Source organism: Nesoenas mayeri (genome assembly GCF_963082525.1).
Source record: "Nesoenas mayeri genome assembly, chromosome: 4".
Taxonomy (NCBI): Eukaryota; Metazoa; Chordata; class Aves; order Columbiformes; family Columbidae; genus Nesoenas; species Nesoenas mayeri.
In genome coordinates this window covers 13,210,270-13,234,508 of record NC_137540.1, presented here as the reverse complement: position 1 = coordinate 13,234,508, position 24,239 = coordinate 13,210,270, and the positions used below count along the sequence as shown (strand labels likewise).

The 24,239-nt window shown below is 37.1% G+C and overlaps 1 protein-coding gene across 1 annotated transcript in view; it reads left to right on the top strand.

Annotated features, from left to right (window-relative positions):
* Window positions 1-18,614, top strand: part of ANKRD50 (ankyrin repeat domain containing 50) — a gene marked incomplete at both ends in the record, with an annotated part of 35,714 nt that extends 17,100 nt beyond the window's left edge. The window contains 2 exon segments of the mRNA XM_080344429.1: window positions 6,089-6,318; window positions 15,070-18,614. Of these exon segments, the coding sequence (XP_080200555.1) occupies window positions 6,089-6,318; window positions 15,070-18,614 (3,775 nt within the window).
* Between the last annotated feature and the right edge of the window lie 5,625 nt (window positions 18,615-24,239).

The following is a 24,239-nucleotide window of genomic DNA, read 5'->3' as shown; positions in this document are numbered from 1 at the left end:
AGCTGTTAATTGCCTTAGAGAGCCTTCTCCTTCCCTGTGTGTCCTCCAGCTGTGGGCTCGGGAACATGGAGCTTCTGCTATACCTGATCCAGAGCTGGCAAAAATTACTACAATGTTGTTTAAATAGAGTTGACTTATTTGCAGTTTCACTATGTACTTTATTTTCTGATACAACATAAATGTGAGTGTCTTAAAACTTATGTGGTAAACTGCTGTAATAAATCTTGTTGTTGTAAACCACCCATAAGAGGGGAGATGCTTGTCTGTTTTTCTGAAGATTGAGACTAGTGTTTGAAGAATTGTCTATTTTGTTATAAACTAGGTATTGGTAAACATTGTTAAACTGTGTGTACATATATATAAACAAATATATCCATCAATAAGTGTATATATGTATATGTGCATCTTCTGCCATTACTTTAATCTTCAATAATTCTTTAGATCAAATGAACAAATGAGTGATTTCCTTGCAAACTCTACAAGGCATTCAGATCCCATATGAATGACAGCACAGCATTGTCTCTCTCACATAATGTTAATGTTTTTTGAGGTTCTGTTGGCAAGTTTTTGTCAATAGATAATAAATTCAGGTAAAACTCAATGTAACTTCAGTTACTTACATCAGTTGATCAGCTCCATCATGTTGTTAGTACTTCCTGAGCCTGTTCTTCCAAGGTATTATGAATACAATTTTTTCAGTGTATGCTAACAATTCCCAAGGAATTACTTCAATTCAAGGAATTACAATCCTCATGGAGTTTGCCGCTATTTTCTGTTCTGTGTGATCACCTGCTGGCACTACCATTTCTTTTGATTCAAAATAGAAGCATTAACTCAATTGTAAATATCACATATGAACTCTCACTAGCAATGAATATTGCTTTCTGTTTTGAAACATAAATAGTCTTTAGGAAAAAAGGCGTTCTAAGGAGATCTCTGCAGGGAGGTGCTGCTGAACTCAAGCAGGCAAATACAAACTTCCTGAAGTTCTAGAACTGCCATAAACAGAGTGAGAAGGACAGATGAGCTTAAGTATAGCATAAGGGCAACCTTACCTGACAGATTGCAATAAACATCACTTGGAGCTTTTAACAGTTTTTAAAAATCACTTCGGGAAGTTTACCTTACTACTTTTGTGCTCATGTCCCATAGTGGTGTTTAACTTGCATCACCACAAATGAGAGATTGTTCTTTCTAACCTGACAAAACAAAATCTTCAAGTCTGATAATGTCACTCATGGTCCAAACCATAACAAGCACAGCACAGTGCTATTCTCTTGATACATAAGCAAAAAATTAAGCAAGGAGAGCGGGAGTGGAGGAGAACATGTGCAAAGTCTGAGCATAAGCTAGCTTCTAGTTGAAAAGTAAGTGCTGCTGGTGTGCTTGGGGGTTGTCCATGTCCTTTCTTGCTCGCCAGCCTGAAGCTGAAGGCTTGGCAAAGGTAGCAGCAAAGCTTGGGAGAAAACAGTAGGCTTCACTCTGTAACACTGGTGAAAATGTTATGGTTTTGGTCTGCAGATGCAAAATCAGTTTTGGATTCCAACATTGTCCCACCTTTGTGAGAGGGCAGCATGCACACCTGCTTTCAGAGTTAATCCTGAAGCTGGCTCCCTTAGCTGTAGCTTATAGAAATAGTTTCTTCTGAATTAAAATGTTTGGAGGCATCTAATAGTTTAAAATTAGGAGGAAAAATTAGTCCCTCAATAATTTAGGAAGGAATGGGGGGTGGAGGGGAAGAAGCTAATTTAATACGCAGGGATTAGAAATATGACAAATAGCTAGTGAATTTGCTCAAGGAATGTGGTATAGAACCATTTGCAAAAATGCAGGAGAAGAAAGAAGGCTGTGTATGTGATTATGATATTGTTTACTTTTTCACAAACTTTCTTTGAGGACACCAAAGTTTAAATTTTCAATGCAGACCTCTGGGATAGGTCTTCTTGTCATCATTGGCTGTAACTGAAGTACATGTGCTGGACAATAATTTTTTTCATGAGGTTACTCAAAAGGCAGTTTGTTTAAGAATTGTCATACTAAAGTAGAAAAAAACTGAAGAGCTGTAGTAGTCATTGAATAAAATTTCCAAATCAGTCATTTCTATCATTGTGAAAATTGAAGTATTTTGTGTTTGTTAAAGGTAGCAGCACTATGACAAATACTTTGTGGGTTTTTTCTTTTTTTCTTTTCTTCTTCTGACTTGCTTAGGAGATGAGTTTAATATAATTGTTCTATATGTTGGGTAGCAAACGCAAGCAGATGGATAGGGAAAAAGGAGCCATTTTAGAGATAACCTTGGTTTATGCTGTAACAAGCATCAAAGAAATAAAGTGGGGACATAACAGAATTTCCTGTGCACCAGAGACAATCAAATATGAAGAACACATTCATAGGAAACTAGGATTTGTCACTTCTTTTGCTCCTAGAACTGCTTATATGACGTTTGCTTTCTTTTTTTTCCCTTTTGAGCAAGTATGTGCGTTCCACTGTTACTCTCTTTTCATCCTTTCTGGATAACACCATTATCTTTCTACTTTGTTCTGTTGTGTCTTAGTATTTTTGTGGATCCAATCTAAAAATCTCAACGTTAATCATAAGCAGAACTTCAGCATAGACTATAAATATTCCTTCCATATGTGGAAAATTGTGTTTGCATGGGTTCAGTCAACTCAGTAGCAATCCTGAAGAACTCTGTGGGATGGTTCATTGTTCTGAGGGCTCTTTATTTGCTAGAGAGCATGTAAAACATCTTTGCTCTGCATAAATAAGCCATTACATTACATTGTCATTAAAATGAATTCCGTCATTTCAAATACCTAATTGTGCTGTTTTCTTTAGAGATTTTGTATTTTTACTAATTCTTTTTTTTTGTTTGTTTTAAATCATGATTACTATTTCAGTAATTTTCTGTAATGATAACCACTTTTATATCTGTATTGAATATAAAAGTTCTAAAGATAATATGTTTGTTATCCTTTCAGAAGGTAAGAAAAACTCAACTTCTGATCTTTTGAGTGGCACTTTGTTGTAACAGATTGCTTAATTTCCAATCTGTAGATGAATCACCCTTTATGGAAGTACTTTAAGACATCGTCAGTTGTGTGTTGATGTATGTAATTTTCCTGTGCAAGCAAGAAATTGTAGGGGAGTGGAATTACTAAGTCACATTATGGAGGTAAACATGACGTGACTTCTGGTAAATTAGCACAGCACTTACCGTCTCTGAAAAGTTTCACTATTGTATTACTTGGCATCTACTCTGATAACAAGAGATATAAAATGTCTAGAAGGAACAGAAGTTTATCAAACAGTTTCTAAGGCCTTTTATCAATGTCTTGTCAGTGTCACAGTTAATATTTCTGTAAGCTAGGAAGAAATCACTTCGCCTTGTTTCCTGACTGCAAGTGTGTTTGTGTGTATATATATATATATAGATATCTCCATATATTTCTCCTAGTGGAATTTAAGTTATGTTAAGGTTCAGAAACAAAAGTATTGTGTAGTGCAGCAGAGCACAGGGAGATGAGGGTCTATGGAATAGCTTTTTATGAAGCACAGTCAATATGCTAGGACTCCTCTGCCTCAGCTTAGGGAGGCTGTGATAAAGTCAGAAGATTACAGATGGCATGAAGGAGGTGAATATGGCATAATTCCTTGCTGTCCTTCCAGTATAGAAGCAAAAGGCTGTCAAATGAAACAAGGATGTTTTGGATTTAGATCTACAAAAAAGTGTTGTTGTTTTTTTTTTTTTTAATGTTATTTTTTTATGTGGTGTGTAACTCAGCTGCAGAAGCCCTTGCCGTGGGATGTTGTGGATGCCTGAGGCTTAAATTGGTTTGTAGAAGACTTGGACAAACCCATGGAAGAATGGTCACTTGAGGGATGTTACATGCAGAAACTGATTATCATGTTCAGAAGGTCCCTGGAAGCACTGTTTGCTGCAGTTCCTGGGAGTTCTGGGAAATGTGGTTTAATTCTTGCCCGATGCTTGTGTTTATTCTTTACACATTTGCTTTCACCCTTGTTTGGAGGCAGTGTGAACCTTTTGATTTGACCTACTACAGCCAACTGCTATGTCCTGCAGGAATTAAGCAGACTCCTTCCCAGACATGACGATTAGCTGTTCAAGGTGGGATTCTCAGTGAGTAAATACTGACACAAGAACATGGTTAGATACTCCTAAGATATTTTGTCAGTGTTTTGGTAGCATCACTCAGATTTTAAGTGAGATTTTAATTTAAGATACCATTAGCATTTCTTCATATCTTGTAGTAACGTTCAAAAAGTAATTTCATATAGAGAACAACGTTTAAAGAAAATTTGTGTTGATAGAAAAATAAGTGTTGCGGGGAAAATGCTGTGACATAAATAGCTGAGAGGGCAAGGCAGCATTTTGGTGGGAGGAAGGGGTGGAAAATGTGGCCATTTCCAGCTGCCTCCTTTCATTGTGGGATTGGCATGATTTAGGAAAGTAATTTTAACCTTATGGCTACTTTAATTTCCTGTTCTGTAAACTGGTAGCTGCTTAGCTTCCCAGCTTAGTGAACAATGATTTTTTTTAGTTGTACTTCAGGCATCTTCTGAAAGAGTAACTAGCTGTGAAAGTACTGAAGAATTCTAACTAGTATTGTGAATCTGGAAAAAAAAAGAATGGGAGGGCTGAATGGCATTGCAGATTTAAAATCCATCAAAGTACTTTTAGAACACAAGTATTTTGTACTTCCTTTTTATTCCTTTGGGGAGATTTCTCCAAGTGTAATAGATCACCTAGTCTGCTCCACTATATTCTACTGTTACTGTTGGACATGAAAGGTGCACCACTCTGTTTCCATTTTGCGTCGTTCTCAGGCAGAAAGCCAGGAGATAAGAAACGTTCCACTAACAGTGTTTACGAATAATTTCTGAAGTGGGTTGTAGTCTTCCCTTAACAGGCAAGATTTGCCTTTATTCGAGTTTGAATGCCTGGTAGGTAATAATGTATTGACCAAAGTTTCCTGAAGATAAGTTTGTTCAGTAAAACAAATGAGAAAAAATTATTATGGTCCTGAGTAAAAGAAAAAATACTTACATTGTGCATACCTTCTGGACACATGGAAATAACAAGCCTCCAAAAGACAGTGAACTGCTAGATAAGTATTTTTCTCAACTCTTTTCATTTTCTGAATCTTCTTACTGTGAAGTCAAAGTTTGCTTGCCAAATGTATTTAAAGATAATTTAGTCAGTGAAACTTAAGAGGCCTAAATCATTGTGAAGTTTCCCAAAAATCAGTAGTGTAGCATGGAAATACTGGATAGAAACATGACAGTGATGTAGTAGCTATTCAGTAAGCTTTCTATTTAAAGATGCATGTTAAGTGCAGAGTTAGATATATTCTGAATGAGTACTGTTAAGGATGGCAGCAGTACATGCAAATTTGTGATTTTCAGCTGTGCAGTCAGATGTGTTGATACAGAAGATGCAGATAGTCCTTTTGTAGTAATGGGAACTTGGCAACTTCAGTATGAATAAAAACTGATACATCAAAGTTACTACCAAATGCCTGAGTCTGCTACTAAATTAATTTCCATTTTATTTGTGGAGTTACGGTGGAAATTCTGTTCTTTGCAAAACTGATATTCATTCGGACGTGAACTATTTGAGCTGTGATATTTCATGGGTCTTTTATTTAGACTTTTGTTTCATGACCAACTATTGTTTGCTTTTAGTTTCTGGTAGGCAATAATAACAGCTGTGGCGGAGACAACAGTGATGAAGTTCTTAAACTTTAGGCAAGGTAGCTGCTTTCTTAGTGAAGCCGCATTTTTCCAAGTCTTCTACTGAGCTTTGAACAACATAACAGTACTTTAAAAATGATGTTATAAATATTAAGTTCATTAAAAAGTAATATTGCCTAAGCAAGAATTACATCACTGAATGTTCAAACTCTCTTTTTGTTAATTCAGCTTACCTCAGTATTTTCTGTAGTAACTATTTAAAAAAATTAACTTTGCAATTTAAGTTGATCATAGATTCAACTTGAACGACTGCGATTGTCAATGTATTGTTAAATGTATTTAAAATACTGACCTTGTTTCATGTTCCTTACAGGTGCATTCTACTCCCTCTGTTGGGAATGAAGCCCCCTCAGCAGAGCCTCTTCCTGCTCATAGATTCCATTGATGAGGGCTGTAATGTTTCCGAGGGTGAACAGACTTCTACAAGTTTATCTGGAACAATAGCAGAGCTTTTAGCTGGCCACTTTGAGTTCTTCCCTCCCTGGCTGCTCCTCCTGTGTTCTGCCCGCAAGCAGAGTAAAGCTGTTACAAAAATGTTTACAGGTAAGTACAGAGCCTAGGAGGTGCTTGTTGTGTGTCCTGTAACTAGGATATAGCATTTACAAAACCCTCCGTGATCATTGAAAGCACTGAAGCATGCTTAGTTCTAAAAGATGACAATCACAAAAATGGTATTTCTAAAAATCACACATTTCGGTTTACTGAGGACTATAGAAAGCTTAAATTGGCCAAGTATGTTGGTGGTAAATTATGCCTTTGCAGTACATCTGCAAAGAATGGGGCTGTTCTGAGTTTTTCTCTTGCTTTGCTAGTTTTAAAAAGCTTTGCATCAGTGTAGGTGATATGTAAGTACATAAGCATGTCAGCAGCATGCATTCATTCCTTACAACCTCAAAAGTTGTTTGTTGGTGTTTTTTTTCATCTCCAGTTAAATCTCTCCCCTTATTTTCAGAAAGCAGGGAATAACCTTTGAAGGTGGAACTTCACAATGTAGATGTGGATTCTTGGAGTATACTTTTGGCAAATGTTGCACAGTAAAAAAATTCTTCACAGCTTCTTCATCCAGGCTTTACTGTATCATGAGAACATTTCTTCACTATAATTACATTGTTACTGGATGTTCTCTGAAATTTAATAAGGGGCAATATCTAGACTGGATTCCAGACCTATGTGTAAAGCCTGTGTGTATTAAGGCAACAATTAGGACAAAAATGCGGTGTAGAACACAGACCCATAGGCTTGTTCATTTCCACAGTGGCAAAAGGTCAATGGGATAATTGCATTTTGGAATGAAGTACTGTATTAATCAGTGGCAGACGTGAACATTGGTATTTTGGAGTATGTGAGAACTAGAGGAAACTTTGGGGTAGCTTCACAGAGCTCCTTTGGATGTTCATATGGGAATAGTTTTGTCAAAGCTTGGCTGATTAGATGCGTTGTCGTTGCCAAAAAAACAGACAGAACTTCAGAGCTGTTTTATTTCCTTTCCATTGAATCTTATAATGTTTCAGACTAGTCTTAAAAAATTGCGGTTGTCTTCTAAGTATGTTTCCAGATGGTATTCCTGACAGGAAAAATCAGCAGAACTAATGGATATGCCCTTAAAATAAATTTAATTTGAACGAGTTAATTTCTCATTTCCACAGAGGATGACTTGATGAATTGCATAAAGGAAGTTGCCTTGTGATATTATAATCATATCTTCACTGTGGAAAAGGTACAGCAAAGAAAAAATGAATCCCAAAATAGTTCAACACAAATGGCACAAAAATTTAGGGTCTATTTGGAGGAAGTGGTGCTTTTTCTACTACCAAAGAAAACTGTAACGTTACAGCAAATGTGACAGTTACCCACTTAAAACACCATTGGATGATTTTCCTGTTTACAGCCAATATTCAGGTTTGTGAGAGGTATAGAGACGATGTGAGGAGCGTGGCTGAACTTCAGATACATTGCAACTTTGTGTTGTAAAACTTAAGATAATGCTGATCTTTTATTCCATTCCCCCCACCCCACCTGGTTCTGACCTGAAAAGAATAGACTGTCATTAACGCTGCTACTGGGTCAAACTCTTTTCCTTCCTTGTGGTATTTGAATGTTTACTTTTAACTGAGCCAATTTATAAAGCTATTTAATTGGTGGACAGGCAGAATTCAAGATCAAAGATGAGTGGTTTTCACACTTGCGACTGAAGAAATAAATGGTGTATAATGTATGCTGCATTCTAGGACACTGCTATACAGAATTAGTTATACTTCCAGTTTCCCAGCAAATAGTTTGCAACCATAATGATGATATAATCACTGTACATTTTCTTCAGATGTATTTCTTTAATTTGGAAGCAATAAGTCAGTTTCACTGTAACTTAGTCAGTTACACTGGAATCCTTTTAGGATTATTTTAGGAAAATGAGTCCCATCTGTAGGTTTTTTTCTGCTAAAAATTTTAGAGTGTGATACAAAGTATGTACTATCCAATATTAATTTGTTTACAATCAGTTTATATTAGGTTTCACTTAAAATTTTCATGCAGTGAAAACTTCTCCAGAAACCTCCTGAAATGAGAGCTAAACCTATTTTTCAGAAAGTGTTATTGATTTGGAGCCAGATAGCTGCAGTGGCCTCATCCTGATGATGCTCTTTTTTGGGTGTCCAGTGCAGACGAGAGTTTGTCTTTTGTCCTTTTAGCCAGAAATAGCGATGACATTGAAGAAATCGTCAAGTCCTTCTTACCCACTGTCATTTTGCAACTGCCAGTGGTGAATACATCATCCCTACCACTCTAAAAATGAGAAAAGGAGGAGGGGTGTTCAATTTGGTCCCCTCTGTTACTTCACTTTTGTTGCTGACTTAGTTATGAAAGTTGAATAGTTGTGCCTGCATCTACTGCAGCTTATGTTCCAGACCCTTGTGTATTCCCAGATTCTGTAGTAGCGCAATGTGCTCCATATTTTTCCCATTACTCAGATACTCAGCTTTCGTTAATTAAAATTAAAAAAAAAAAAATAAAAGGTTTTGCCTCTTGTGGCTGCAAAGACAATCTCAAAAATATGAACCAAACATAAAATGATGCCTGCATGAGTCTGTGGTCACCCTCCACAGTGAGCAAAAAGCCAGCCAATTGAATAAAAAAGGAGGGGAACAGATAACGCATGTCCTCCTGTCTTCACTTGTATGTGCTCTTTCACCAGCTACCACATCATACCTGGTTTTTTTTCTTATGGACTTTTTCCCCTAAATTTAACAATTCTCTTTCTTGTGCCCATAATTATCCACATTATCTGCCACATCATAATTTGCTATCATTTGGCTACAAGTACGGACAGTCAAGCAGCTCCATCAAATACAGTCTTTCCAATCTTTGTATTATAGTATTGAAAAATGTTTCCTTGTATTTTTAAATAATTTAAAAGTCCTCTAAACTGAAAGTGGCACTGAAGACACTTTTTTGATGCTTCAGCTAATTAGCTAATAAAGATGCTTCTTTTAAAAATAATGCTAAATCTTGAAAGCATAGCAGTTGTCCTTATAAAACTAAATTCCTTTTTTAAAGATGCATCTTGTTAGTTTAAAAACTTTGGGCTTTTTAAAATCAGGCATTTTTATTTAGATACATTTGAGTGAAAAGCAGATACTTTCTCATTAACAGCATGCAGGTAAATAGACAAAAGTGCTTATGTACAAATGCTCTATTTATTGGTTTGAAGAGGCTTTTTAATAGGCACTTATTTTTTTCTTTTTTTGCTACACACATAAATATCTGTGGCATCTGGCTTGATTAAACACTGACCTTAATTAAACACTTTGTTCATCCAAAGAATTCCTTCTCATGTGTGAGGCATGAATGCACCAGTATGGTGCAATCCATGCAGATGTCACATCTCAGGGAGCCATAGTTTTCATGAAGTTAATGTTAGATACTGGAAGGATATTGGAAACTACAATCAAAAGAATCAAAAATGTACATGAAAGGGTTCAGTCTAGCCTCAGAGGCAGCTTAAGCTCTATTCACGCACTTATCCATAGGCAAAAGCAGACAATCTGTCATTCATTTTTTACTCTTCCTTTTATGTATTTTTCAGCTCCAGACAGTCAGTTATTATTTAGAGCTGATATTTATCCAAATTTATTCTGGATGAGAAATCATGGGAGTATAAGCCTTTCTCATATTTTTCTATTTGCTGGTTCTGGTCTGAAAAAATGTGGAGGGTTGTTTTTCTTGTAGCCTTTCCTAAAACTAAAAACTAAGCAAAAATGTAAAAACTTAAGAGAAGTCTAGTAAGAAATGACAACCCAACTTCTCTGTACCCACAAAGCTGATACTGTTTGGTAATTGAATCTACTCAGGTAGTTGTATTGCTGAATCCTCAAATCAAATCAGTTGCCCGATCTGGAACCAAACCTTTTCTCACCAGCTGCCATTCCAGAATATAAATGGTGTGACACCACTTTAGGAGAGATTGCTTCAAAAAAGAAAATCTAACTTGTCCTCTAATTTTTCATCATAGGTTGTATTTGGGTGGTTTCATGTTAAGGTTTTTGTGGGTGCTGGATTTTTACTATAAAAGATAATATTTATAAATTTATATAGTTGTAAAATTTACTTCTATAATAGTAAAGCTTTGAAAATGTTTGTTTATTGGTTTGGGGAAAAAAAGTATTTAAAAGGCTTGGGAAATAAAATGGGAGTTTTTAATTACTGTTTTCTTTCTACTCGTTAGCACTTTCTTCTGATTACCACTTTGAATTTCATATTTCTTAGCAAAAAGTTGTGTGTGCATTTTGAACTTACATGCTTTGTAATTAAAGACAGAAGACTAAATTGTTTTAAATGGGCTGTTACCTGTAAGCCTAATTAAATGAACTTCTGTGCAATGACTTGGACCACTGAAAGGAGCAGGTTTCAGCCTCACTGTCTCTTAACATCTGTAGCAGGTGCAGTGAAATTTGTAATGCATGGTATACTGCAAATGCACTAAAGGCTAAGTGTGCTGTTTGAGTCTTCGGTGCATTTTACTCAGCTGGATATGTTATTATTTTTGAGCAGGTGTGCATAAATGGCCATAGAAATACCTAGTTTAACATATGCTTGGGTCAGCAGTTAAATTATTAATGCCAAAACATTGCCATGCTTTTAATTATTTAGGTTCCTTTAAAGTTAACAATTCAGTTAAATGAAATATGTTTAAATGTATTTAAAACTTCTGTAATTTACTTACGTAAATGTATTTAAAGATATGAAAGTAGAAGGATATTTTTAAGTATTTACTGGAACATGCTAGTTAATAGCTTATTTTTTATTATTTAAAGTTTGAAAAGGTTGACATACTGTAAAAGTATTTATACAGCCAAGACACTCCTTTTATTATTTGAATGACCCCAGATTTTGCCAAGAAGTACATTTGGAACTGAGTTGTTTACAGAACTGCCAAGAATTTAATAAGTCAGGAAAATCCATATTGGAGCTCCCATTGGGTTGAAAGTTACATGTTGTAGGAAAAATTTTAACAATGCAAAAAGCAGGGTCGTAGGACTGCAAGCTCTGTCTGTTGCACTCCTGTTTTGCTGAGCTACAAATAGTTCATAGGAATGCATCTGAAACAAAATGAGCTTTCTCTTAATGTTTTGATGCTTCTTCTCCATGAAAGTGACTTATTGTATCTGGTAGAGTTGAAAAGCAAGTTTGCAGGATCTTTGTTTAGAAATGTAAAAAGACCTCATTTTATATGCCCAGATAGATGTCTTGGCAAAAAAAACCACGTCTTTGTTTTACTCCATCAAGCTAGCAACAAGAATTTGAGAATTTTTTGGGTTTTTTTTTTTTGAAAGATTCTCTCTAGAAGGCTTTTCTTTATTATTTGCTTATCATAGTATGGTATGGTGCAGTGGTTAAAATTAGCAATGTATTTCTGTTTAAAAGTTTGTTACAATGAAAGCTTGTTAATCCCAGCCCTTAAATAGCAGATCTGCCTTGGGATATGTGAAGATCTGTATGACTGTAGTGTGCTTGTTTCTATACAAACTTGTCTGCAGATATGATTGCATTAAGAAGGAATATCTGGAAATATTCCAAAAGAAAAGAAACCAGTTTTAGCTTTCATGAACATACAGCCACCCAAATAGTTTCAGTTACTGACTTCTGGAATATTCAGTGCTCTAAGTCTTCTGAAATTTATTTACTTGGCTGAAGTACTTAGTAATTTTGTATGTATCAGGTGAGCACAGAGTAGGGCAATATTTTTAACCCTAATATGTAACAAGGTAATGATACAGCTGTACTTTAAGGGGTGGGGGGGGTGGGGGGAAGCCAAACCACAAACACTTCCTTGTTTACTTTTTTGGAGGGTTTGGAGTTTTTTGTTTGTTTTGTGTGTGGGTGGCTTATTTGTGGTTGGTTGGTTGGTGGTGTTTTGTTGTTGGTTTGGGTTTATTTTTGTTTTTGTTTACATACATACATACATACATACATATTTATTTATTTATTTATTTTAATTGAGATCCAAAATGATTTTGTTCACTTTCCCTCCCATTTTGGGAAGCAAAATAAAAATTGATATTCAAAGAACATTGCAAAATAAGCAAGAGGTTTTTTTGCTTTTGAAGCACACATACAGGGACTGAGATGCTTACACAGTTATTACCACTTTGTAAGTTTTCATGTTAAGGCTGGGAGTCAGGGGAGCTGAAGTGTAGTCATTAGTTGGTCAACACTGAACTTCAGCTGAAATCTCAGGATTGCTGTTATGCAAATCAAGCAGAGGTTTTCTTGGTGGGGAAAATGAAATCAACTACTGCGAAATTTGAGGAAAAAAAAAAACAACAAGGTTTATTTAAAACAAAAATAACTCATGTAGGCAGATATATATTGGAAGGAAGGATGTGGACATGGGATTAATGGGAGAGACTGAGGATGTTGTGAGGACAGTCATTTCTGACGAGACACATTGAGGAGGAGTTTGCAGAGCTCTGTGCCTGTTCTCATTCAGCCAAGTGACAAGTACATATCTGATTAGGAGAAGCAGAGAAGTTCAAAGAATTGGAAGGTGGGTGAATGCAGTGGTTGCATTTGCCCTGCGTTGAGCCAAACAGAGCTATTCCCTGCATGCATGAGACAACCAAAGGGGCACTTGTGTTTGATGACAGTTCTGCATATGCATGCACCAAGAAATGCTCTGGTTTTAATGCTTTTGTTTTCACTTCTGTAGCTTCTGAAGGATCATAACGTAGAAACAGCCTTTCACTTGAAATGAAAGCTTGACATCTGCAGAATCACAGGGCACTGTCTGTTCTTACTCAGCAAAGTTTCTTATTTGGCATATGTGCAAGGATTAAGGGCTTTACAAAGCTGCATAAAGAACATTTTAATCAAATACACATTAAGTTATGAATTTATGAATTATGCCATGCTGCAGGTCAGTTAGGGACATTACTTGAAGTAGTGACAAATTATGGTGGATAAAGATGGTTCCGTGTTTCTTTCGAAAGAAAAAAAAAGTTTCTATGGAATGGAGAAAGATTTCCCCCAAATAATTATTTTCTTACTTCTTGCCTTCTCATTCAAAAATCTGCAAGTAGACAATCTTATTAGTGTGGCCTTAGCCTGAGAAGTGGCTGTGCCAAAGTGTGCTATCCAGTGATTTTATTTTGGGGAGGAGCATGCTTCTGATTTAGATGTTCTCTTGATTTAGTCCTGTTAGATTTGTAATGTTACCATAATTAATATAGGAGGCAAAACATTTTTGTAACGCTGCCATAGTTTGCCTCTCAGTTCTAATCTGTTGTGTTTGTACAATGCTCATGTAGACTAACAAAGTGAGCTTAATGTCACTTTAGAACCTCTGCTGAAGATGCTTAGGAACAAAAAATGCAGCTCTGTTATCAGGCTGAGTTTTTAGTCAGAACAAGCTCACAGAGTGAGCAGTCTGATCCACAGAGTACATAAATACAATAAAATCATAGATCTGAAAATAACATTCTTCAGAGTCTCACTTAAAATTATTTTTCCATGGAGATGGGGCCAAAATTGCACCGAATGTGTTGCTATGTCATTGCTTTTCTTTCAATACAGTTTGGAGGTTAGTAACTGCTGTGGTTTGAAAAGCAAAGTTGGGTTTTTTTATGACTGAGCTGACTATAAGGAAATGCATGCAATCTGCTACACTGAAGGAAGAGATTACAGTCTGTCCTTGGAGAAGTGAGGTGCAGTTCTGGCCTAAAACACAGTAGCTTAGGCTGCTGTATCTGTGACCTCTGTGGTATTCCCATAGCTTCTGGAAAGGTAGTGTTCAAACAATTAGTCAAAGAAGGTGCATGTTCATCAAGTGCTTAACTTGGCACTACCACAGCAAATGTTTTGGATGACCAAGATAGCCATGTAGTCCACACAACTGTAGCATCATTTGGATGTTCATTCTGCCTCGTTCCCCAGAATCTTAGTGGCTACTGAGGCTGCCCTAGGGGCTGGTAGTCACATGCTGCTAAGAACAGTGTTCTTTGCTTTCGGGGGGGCGGGTGTACCTGTATAGGGAGCACAAATACAGAGTATGCATGTATGAAATAATTTCCCTTTTTCCTCTAAAGAGTAAACAGGTTGGAAAAACAATGGGGTCATATGACTGAGAAAACCTGTTTTCTTATTCAGTGAACCTCCTACCAAAGAACTGAAGTGTTTATCTAAAACTCAGTCCTGACTTGAAAAACTAGGTAATTTTCAGTGAACAGAAGCGTAAAGATAATTAAACCTATTTTTGAGTGTCTCTCTTCTGTATCATAACAGCTTTTAAAAGAAACTAAGGTGATCAGGTTAAAGTGATTTATGTACATTTCATCATGCATATGCACCAGGCATGAATAACCTCTTCTGTAATGACATTAACATAATAGCTGTCTTAATCTAAATAGCTGAAAATTATTTGAAATTCCATTTTTAACCACATTGGAGAAGGGATTATTCCTTTAATAATATAATAATACTTAATCTTATTTTGGTTGCAGTTCAGGTGGTATTGCTCAGGTATTGTCCAAGGTAGATAAACAATGCCTGATTTAAAAGGATTTAAAAATTTTTTTTTGTTATTAACATCTGTTTCTTCTTATAGTAGATGATGATAAAAACGTGTATATTATCAAAGCTCTCTGTTATTATTATTAATTTACATTCATTATTTGTATACACAAAATATATTATTGTAGGTATTCCCTACCGAGAAATGTCTGTGTCCTTTTTTTTTTTAAAAAACATTGAGTTAAGCAAGACTTGATCAGAAATAATAATAACTTTCTTCCTTTTTGATAGGTTTTCGAAAAATAAGTCTGGATGATCTACGGAAGGCTTATATTGTGAAAGATGTGCAACAATATATTCTGCATCGTTTAGATCAGGAAGAGGCACTGAGACAACATCTTACAAAAGAAACTGCAGAAATGCTGAATCAGCTTCACATCAAAAGCAGCGGTTGCTTTTTGTATCTGGAACGTGTCCTAGATGGAGTTGTGGAGAATTTTATTATGTTACGGGAGATCCGCGATATTCCGGGAACATTGAATGGCCTATACCTTTGGCTCTGCCAGAGACTTTTTGTGAGAAAACAATTTGCAAAGGTCCAGCCTATTCTTAATGTAATTCTTGCAGCCTGTAGGCCGTTAACCACAACGGAATTGTATCACGCAGTATGGACCAAAAATATGACGCTGACAATGGAAGACTTTCAACGCAAATTGGATGTCCTGGCAAAAGTCCTTATTGATGGACTTGGAAATACAAAAATCTTGTTTCATTACAGTTTTGCAGAATGGTTGCTAGATGTAAAGCACTGTACACAGAAATACTTGTGTAATGCAGCAGAGGGACACAGAATGCTAGCAATGAGTTACACTTGCCGAGCAAAGGACTTAACACCGTTAGAAGCTCAAGAGTTTGCATTGCATCTAATTAATTCAAATTTACAGTTAGAGACTTCTGAGCTGGCTTTATGGATGATATGGAATGGCACACCTGTCAAAGACTCTCTGACAACCTTAATTCCTAAAGAACAAGAAGTATTGCAGCTGCTGGTAAAAGCTGGTGCTCACGTCAACAGTGAAGATGACCGCACATCCTGCATTGTTCGGCAGGCTTTGGAGAGAGAAGATTCCATTCGCACCTTATTAGACAACGGAGCATCAGTAAACCAGTGCGATTCCAATGGGAGAACGCTCTTGGCCAACGCAGCATACAGCGGCAATCTCGATGTTGTTAATTTACTGGTTTCAAGGGGAGCAGATTTAGAGATAGAAGATACTCACGGGCAAACAGCACTTACCTTAGCTGCTCGGCAGGGACATACAAAGGTTGTCAATTGCTTGATTGGATGTGGAGCTAATGTTAATCACACTGATCATGATGGCTGGACAGCATTGCGATCTGCAGCGTGGGGTGGGCACACAGAGGTGGTTTCTGCACTCCTTTACGCCGGAGTCAAAGTGGACTGTGCAGATGCTGACAGTCGAACTGCACTGAGAGCAGCAGCTTGGGGAGGACATGAAGATATTGTACTGAATCTACTTCAACATGGTGCTGAAGTTAATAAAGCTGATAATGAGGGCAGAACAGCTCTGATTGCAGCTGCATACATGGGGCATAAAGAGATCGTGGAGCACCTGCTGGACCATGGTGCAGAGGTAAACCATGAGGATGTGGATGGAAGGACTGCGCTGTCTGTCGCTGCACTTTGTGTGCCAGCAAGTAAGGGACATGCCTCAGTGGTTAGTCTTCTAATTGACCGTGGTGCTGAGGTTGACCATTGTGATAAAGATGGCATGACTCCACTGCTGGTAGCTGCTTATGAAGGACATGTAGATGTGGTTGATCTACTTCTAGAAGGAGGAGCTGATGTTGATCACACAGACAACAATGGTCGTACACCACTTCTGGCAGCAGCCTCCATGGGCCATGCTTCAGTCGTAAATACTCTCTTATTTTGGGGCGCAGCTGTTGATAGCATTGATAGTGAAGGGAGAACAGTTCTGAGCATAGCCTCTGCGCAAGGCAATGTCGAAGTAGTACGGACTCTGCTGGACAGGGGGCTAGATGAAAATCACAGAGATGATGCAGGCTGGACACCTTTGCATATGGCAGCTTTTGAAGGTCACAGGTTGATATGTGAAGCTCTTATAGAACAAGGTGCTAGAACAAATGAAATTGATAATGATGGACGTATACCTTTCATATTAGCTGCACAAGAAGGTCACTATGATTGTGTGCAGATATTACTGGAAAATAAATCCAACATTGATCAGCGAGGCTATGATGGGAGAAATGCTCTCCGGGTTGCTGCTTTAGAAGGTCACAGAGATATAGTTGAACTACTGCTCAGTCATGGAGCAGATGTAAATTACAAAGATGCTGATGGCCGGCCAACACTTTATATCTTAGCGTTAGAAAACCAGCTTACAATGGCTGAGTATTTTTTAGAAAATGGTGCAAATGTAGAAGCAAGTGATGCTGAAGGAAGAACAGCACTCCATGTTTCCTGCTGGCAGGGCCATTTGGAGATGGTACAGGTGCTGATTACATACCATGCCGATGTGAATGCTGCAGATAATGAGAAGAGATCTGCTTTGCAGTCTGCTGCATGGCAAGGTCATGTGAAGGTAGTGCAGCTTCTAATTGAGCATGGAGCTCTGGTTGACCATACATGTAATCAAGGTGCTACTGGACTCTGCATTGCAGCCCAAGAAGGGCACATTGACGTTGTCCAAATATTACTAGAGCATGGTGCTGATCCAAATCATGCCGACCAGTTTGGGCGCACTGCTATGCGTGTTGCAGCTAAAAATGGACACTCCCAGATTATTAAATTACTGGAAAAATATGGTGCGTCTACTCTGAATGGTTGCACTCCATCTCCAGTCCACACAATGGAGCAAAAACCCTTACAGTCGGTTTCGTCTAAAATGCAGTCGTTAACAATGAAGTCAAATAGTTCAGGGAGTACTGGTGGGGATATGCAGCCTAGTATGCGTGGCTTATCTAATGGGCCTGCTCATGCCTTCAGTTCTCCTTCAGAGTCACCAGATTCTACAGTTGACCGTCAGAAGTCATCTTTATCAAATAATTCCCTGAAAAGTTCCAAAAATTCTTCTCTCCGCACCACGTCATCAACTGCAACTGCTCAGACAGTGCCCATTGATAGTTTCCACAGCCTATCATTCACAGAGCAAATACAGCAGCATTCCCTGCCACGCAGTAGAAGTAGGCAGTCTATTATTTCTCCTTCTTCCACAACTCATTCCCTAAGTCAAAATCATAACTCACCAAGTAGTGAATTTGAATGGAGCCAAGTAAAACCTAGTTTGAAATCAACTAAAGCTCATAAAGGAGGGAAAACAGACAACTCCAGCAAATCGGGGTCAGCTGGAAAAAAAATAAAACAAAGTAGTTCCTCCCAGCCAAAAGTGTTAGAGTATGAAATGACTCAGTTTGATAAGCGAGTACCTATTGCCAAATCTGGGACAAACGTGCCACTTAAATCAATGCCAGCAGAGCCACAGTGCAAGATTTTGGTCCCACCAGCTCAGCAAGAAGTTGGTCGATCTCAGCAACAGTTCCTAATTCACCAACAGAGTGGAGAACAGAAGAAGAGAAATGGAATTATGACAAATCCGAACTACCATCTTCAGAGCAATCAGGTTTTTCTCGGCAGGGTTTCGGTCCCGCGAGCAGTGCAGGACAGAGGGCATCAGGAAGTCCTGGAAGGCTATCCTCCCGCAGAGACAGAACTCAGCCTTAAGCAAGCCTTAAAACTTCAGATTGAAGGTAGCGACCCCAGTTTCAATTACAAGAAGGAAACACCGTTATAAAAGGTAACCTATCCAGTCACAAATGAAGCAAATGCATGTATTTCATCACGTGTATTTTATGTACACTAAAAATACACTTCATTTTAGTTTATCATTGGAATAGTTTTCTTAACGCAAATCATGAATGTCATGAATGGCAGATATTTTTGATGTTGCTTAAAAAGCATCAATCTTAGAGAAATTGGATCACTGTCATATTTTCTGTTGAATCCTGATTGCTCAAATTTTATCCCACTGTCTTTGATATGTAACTACAAGTTTCATACAGCATTGATTTTGAATTTTCTTTTCAAATGTAAGGACAACTTGAATTTTAACGTATGATACTTTCAGATGCCATAATTATTTCATTTTTTACAAGTATGCTTTTGGCATATTTATCTACAAATGTAAAAGGTAAAATACTACACTAAAGCCTTAAGTTTATATTCTGTTACTGTGAAAGTAACCCTCTTATAAAAGAGAGAGCATTCCTCAGAGCACAATTACAGTCCATGTTATGGTACCAATTTTCTGACCGTTCTCTAGTTCTTAATAAGTGGAGTTCTTTTAGTTTTCTCCTTTTCTCTCCCATATTGAATTTAAGCTGAAAAAGCAGTTTTATGTAGCTTTTTCAGACTTAAATTGTCAGTGAGTCAGCTAAAACAGCCTTCTTTTTCTCCCTCTTCTTGATGAGGTCTGTCTTTTTTAGGATATTGGGAATGTATTAATAATTTATGTTTTATATTTGAATTTCAAAGAAGCAGCATCTTTATGAAATGTATGCACATCTCTTATTGCTTATTTACTTATTTCTGAAACCATATTTTTTGTTTGTGTAAATGATGCGTTTTTTGACAGACCAGACTGCTGCTCCTGAGAACAAGAATGTTCTTACTAGCTGACTCAGTTCTGCTGCAAGTCATCAAAGACTGCAGGTTTCTAGCACAATTGCAGGTGGTGTAGAATCCACAAACGGGAGATTTTCAGCTGTCAAAAACACATAGACAAGTTTTTTTTCCTGAAATAACCTGGAAATGGATTTCACTTTAATGGAATGCATCTCTCTCTGGATGTAGCTGAGGTCTGTTGTGAATTACGGTGTTGTGCAGGACTCCAAGATGTTTCCTTGGGTTCTACATCATGTCCAAGAGAGGATTTAAATCTGTCTGTAATCTTTTTTCCTGCCTCTGTAAAATGGATTAAAATGTATAATTAATAATTTTATTCCCTAACTCTTCTCTACCTCCACTTGATGTTCAGTGCTTGCTTTCATGTTACATGTTACTGTAAATAAATTTTATGGTTCCAACCTAGGATGCATTGATTTGACCTGACTTGTCATCAAAAGACTAATTTCAATGACCTTTCCCTCTTTGTTGGTTTTAAAATACAAAGAAAGTGTGTATAAAAAGAAAAAAAAAAAAGTTAACATTTCACATATAATTTTAAAATTCTAATTGGGCTTTGCTTTATCTGGAATAAATAGTGCTTTATTGAAAATTCAGGGGTTTCCTCTGTGGAGTACTTGTTTATGCAAATGGCTAAACACATGAGGTGATGGATAACTAAATGGTTCCTTTAGCTTTTTCTCCAATGATTTTTTTGTAGCTTCATTTTAAATATGGAAGTTTCAAACAATTTTGTGTGGATTATGAATTGCTTGGTGCAGGCTATAATTTACCCCCTTTTGTGCCACAAAAACAGTAATTTCCCTGACCAGTGAATAAGTTAGTCACCTGTGGAGAATCACATCAGAAATACTCCAGTGGAGCACCTGAGGAATGGTTTTTCTTCCCCAGCTGCTGCTTCTGAGCTCTGTTCAGAAAGCTGTCCTGCTGTGGGGACCTCGTACCTGCTGTGGACGGTAGAGAGCACAGGGAATCTAATCATGGCATTTGAGCTAGGCAAGAAATAATTTCTGTCATTGCTATGTTGTTGTGTGCTTTTAATTAGAATTTATATAGGTCTCTTTCTGACAACACTGTACGTATTACGGAATATTTCAAAACTTAATGTTTTTATTTTGTACTTTTAGGCCAATTCCATGATGCTGTGAACAGAAGTGCTTCTGCTCCGAATGATTTATCAGCTGGCTGGGATGAAAGCATACAATGCTTGTTTAGTCCACCTAGAAATTCAAGAATGTGATTACTACAGTACAGTTACCTTAATTACTGTAACGTGCCTACATTTTCAGGCTGCCTTCTCAGTATAACCCTCTGTGCTTCAAAAGTTTATTTTGTGTACTTTGTATTTAATACACAGAATGAGCACTTTTTTTTAATTGCAAAAAGATAAATGCTGTATTTCCCTGACAACAGCTGAAAATCGTAAGAACAAGGAATTCTGATTTCCTATAACAGAATGCTTGGTAGAGGTGCATGTGCCACAGTGAACTGTGTATGGAAAGGCAGTGCTTTTTGTATTTATTTTCCTGTGGCTGAAGAAAATAAGCAAACGGTTTGTCACATTTGCATTGTTGTAATGTATGGTCAGTTCCCTGTGTACTTCAAAAAATTCTCTCAAGAAATACAAGTCTCGTAACAGTATTTTATAAATACTGCACTTGTGTGTTCTGTCTGTGTAATAGCTGTTCAGTGGTAGCAAAGGAGTCCTACTACAACGTTCTGCAGTATCTTTGGGATTTTTAAGAGACAAAATCGACTCTCTGCTACTACAGCACCAAATCTGGATGGCAGACTGTGACCACTGATAGCAATAGGTCTTGGACACCTGTTCTTAAATAGCCTCTGTTATTGTTATGGTAATGAGGTAAATGAATATGGGTATCTTTGAGGTGCTAAAGTAAAAGGTCTGATCCTGCTTTCATGTATATCTTTATGTGTTAGAAACAGCTCTTTCTTTTTTCTAAGGTAAAGGACTGTATTGAGAATGTCGGTAAAACAAATCACAGAAAATACAGACGCTCTGTTAATTAGGCTGAGGGAATATACAGTGAGAGTACAATGCAAAAGCAAATAGTTAGTAATACCATTGTCTGGGAAGTACAAAGATTACTGGGTTAGTCCTGTCCTGAGACAATAACTCTTTAAAGCACAAACTTGTATGGGTGTGGTGACTGCTTCAGATGGATTAGGTAGAGCCAGTGTGAGTCTCTCTGTACCTGGAGCATGGTTAATCAGCAGCCTTGGGTAGTGCATCTACAGATAATTGAAAGTTGGCTCCCCACTCTGCAGCTTATATAAAGGAGAGCAAAAATCAAGGCCATTGTCATGAAAATGAACAGTATGAATTTTTCCTTTAAATGGGCACATCTTACTTGCACAGCTCTATGAGGGATAGAATGAAACAAGTGGTTATTTTCTCCTAAGAATGCAAGCTATATTCTACTATTCACCATTACACAGCCTTGCTCTTTAGAAAATAAGCCTATTTTTGTATGTATTTCTTCTAAAGGCTTGGGATTCATCTTTTTCATATTCTAACTCTGATCATTCCACAAATAAGATGATAGAAAGCTGAGGTTATTTTTAATAGAGGATTAATTAGATGTATGGCTATCTTTCAACTTTGATAAATGGCCCCTGGATGTATATGTAGTGCATATTCTGAGGCACTAAAGGGCTCAGTGTCTTGTTATTATGATTATCAGTCATCAGAGCATTTTTCAAGTTAGATTTTTTTTTTTTTTTTTAATATCTCACACCTTCATTCTTATTCACTTGTTACTAAATGTAAAAAGAATCTTTTATAGTCAGGCATTCAGCATGTAGTAAAATTAGATGTTAAAAGTTGACACATGGCAATATTGATTATTCTGAATGTTTCATGTATTGAATTTCTTGTCCCTGTGGGACAATTATAAAATAAACGTAACAGGAGTCTGGCAGAATGGCCTTAAGAGTTAGTGGCTCAGTGAAGAGAGAGTACCAAAATGTTCTCAGCAAACTTGTTCCGAACCTCAAGTACAGTACACTTGCAATACTGTGCAAGAGTACAGCTTTTCTTAGTTATTAGATGTATGTTTTGTTCTCTAGAAAGGGATCCCTGAATGCTGACATTTTTCTACTGACCTTGACTGTCATTGGGATTATATTTATTTAATTTTATTGTGGTGTTATTAATTGCACCTTGTGGACAGAGGGCATAAGAATATGGCCAGTTTCACAAGGGGCCACAACTTATAGGTAGCCTGATGGTTTTTGTGTGAATAATATTTACATTTGAAATGGTTGGTGGGGAAACCTTGTGTCCAAATCAGCAGAAGTAGACCTGGTGAAAATGTTTTCAGAATCACAATTCTTACAGATTTTGAATATCAATTTGGAACAGAGCATGGATTGCTCTAAAACATCTGCTTTCTCAGAAAGTCTGTGTAATTCCATGTTGCTGTTATATGTGGTTTTTAATACCATCATTTGTGAGGGTTTTGCATACAAAGAAAAGTTGCTGTTCCCCCTGTCGTTTGCTCTTTCACGTCTGTACAATCAAGTAGCGGTGAATGGAGTTGCATCACTGTGACTCAGCACAATTTCTTCTGGCAATATAGCCGTTCTCAAAACCTAAAATTCCTGAATAAAACGTGAATCCTGTTTTTCTTCATCCCATTTCACTGGTCCTTCAAAGGTCATCTCCACAAGACACCTAAAATTCTTGATGGGAGAGCTAGGGAAAAGGCTCTTTTGTGGACACTGATATCATTACTGTATGCATGTGGAAAAACTCTTCAAAAGAGAAATGCATTAAGACATATAGAGGCACAATTGATACATTTTTGTCTTCTCTGTGATCAGTATTGAAAACATTACCATTTATTTAAAAATAAAAAGGTATTTTCCCTCATCAGTTACTCTGCTATGCAAATGTCTGTTATGCTTAATATTCCCCATCTGAACTCCTCAGTTAACTTGGTTTGCAGATAGACTGTTTTTCCTGGAGTAGGTTGTAAATAGCCTTTAATGTACATTGAATGAATTTCACATTGTAAAATTTTTATTTTATTCCTTGTATTATATTAAGCAAAAATCCCTGTGTATATGAAAGTGCATAATAAATATATTTGCTTTTCAGCAGACATCTAACTGTTTTAATTTTACTACCTTATTTCCTGGGACATCTCAGGAGAAGGTTGTTACACTTGATTAACCTTTGTGTAGTACTTAATGAAACACAATGTATAGATGCAGTGGGTACTTTGGGCTAGCAAAACTCAGACTGTCAACATTAATTCCTATGACTCTGCTTATCAGTCAGCTGACCTTGTTCACATTATTCTAAGTTAACCCAGAGCATTTGCAGGAGAAAGATCACTGCATGTTATTTTGTTTAAAATGACCATTATATACTGTATTACTAGGAGGGCAAATAAATATTTCAGTTGCTTTAAGTTCTTTGCCACTTCAAATGGTATTGATTAATTATCTCTGTGATCAGCCTTTATCTGTAGTATTTTCAGTTTAAGCAAAAGCTTACTTACTGATGGTGGCTACTCATTTTTCTTGAAAGGCAGGAGAGTGAAGTTTTCCAGTCATAGCAATTACCCCATTTTCCCCTGTGATCTTTTCTTACTCTGCTTTAGGTATTATATACCAATCTCAGTTTCTCTGCAGACACTTACTGAGAGTGGAGGAGGAGGTTGGCTGTGCCTTCTGCAAGAGCTGGGTCAGGTTTAGCTCCACATGT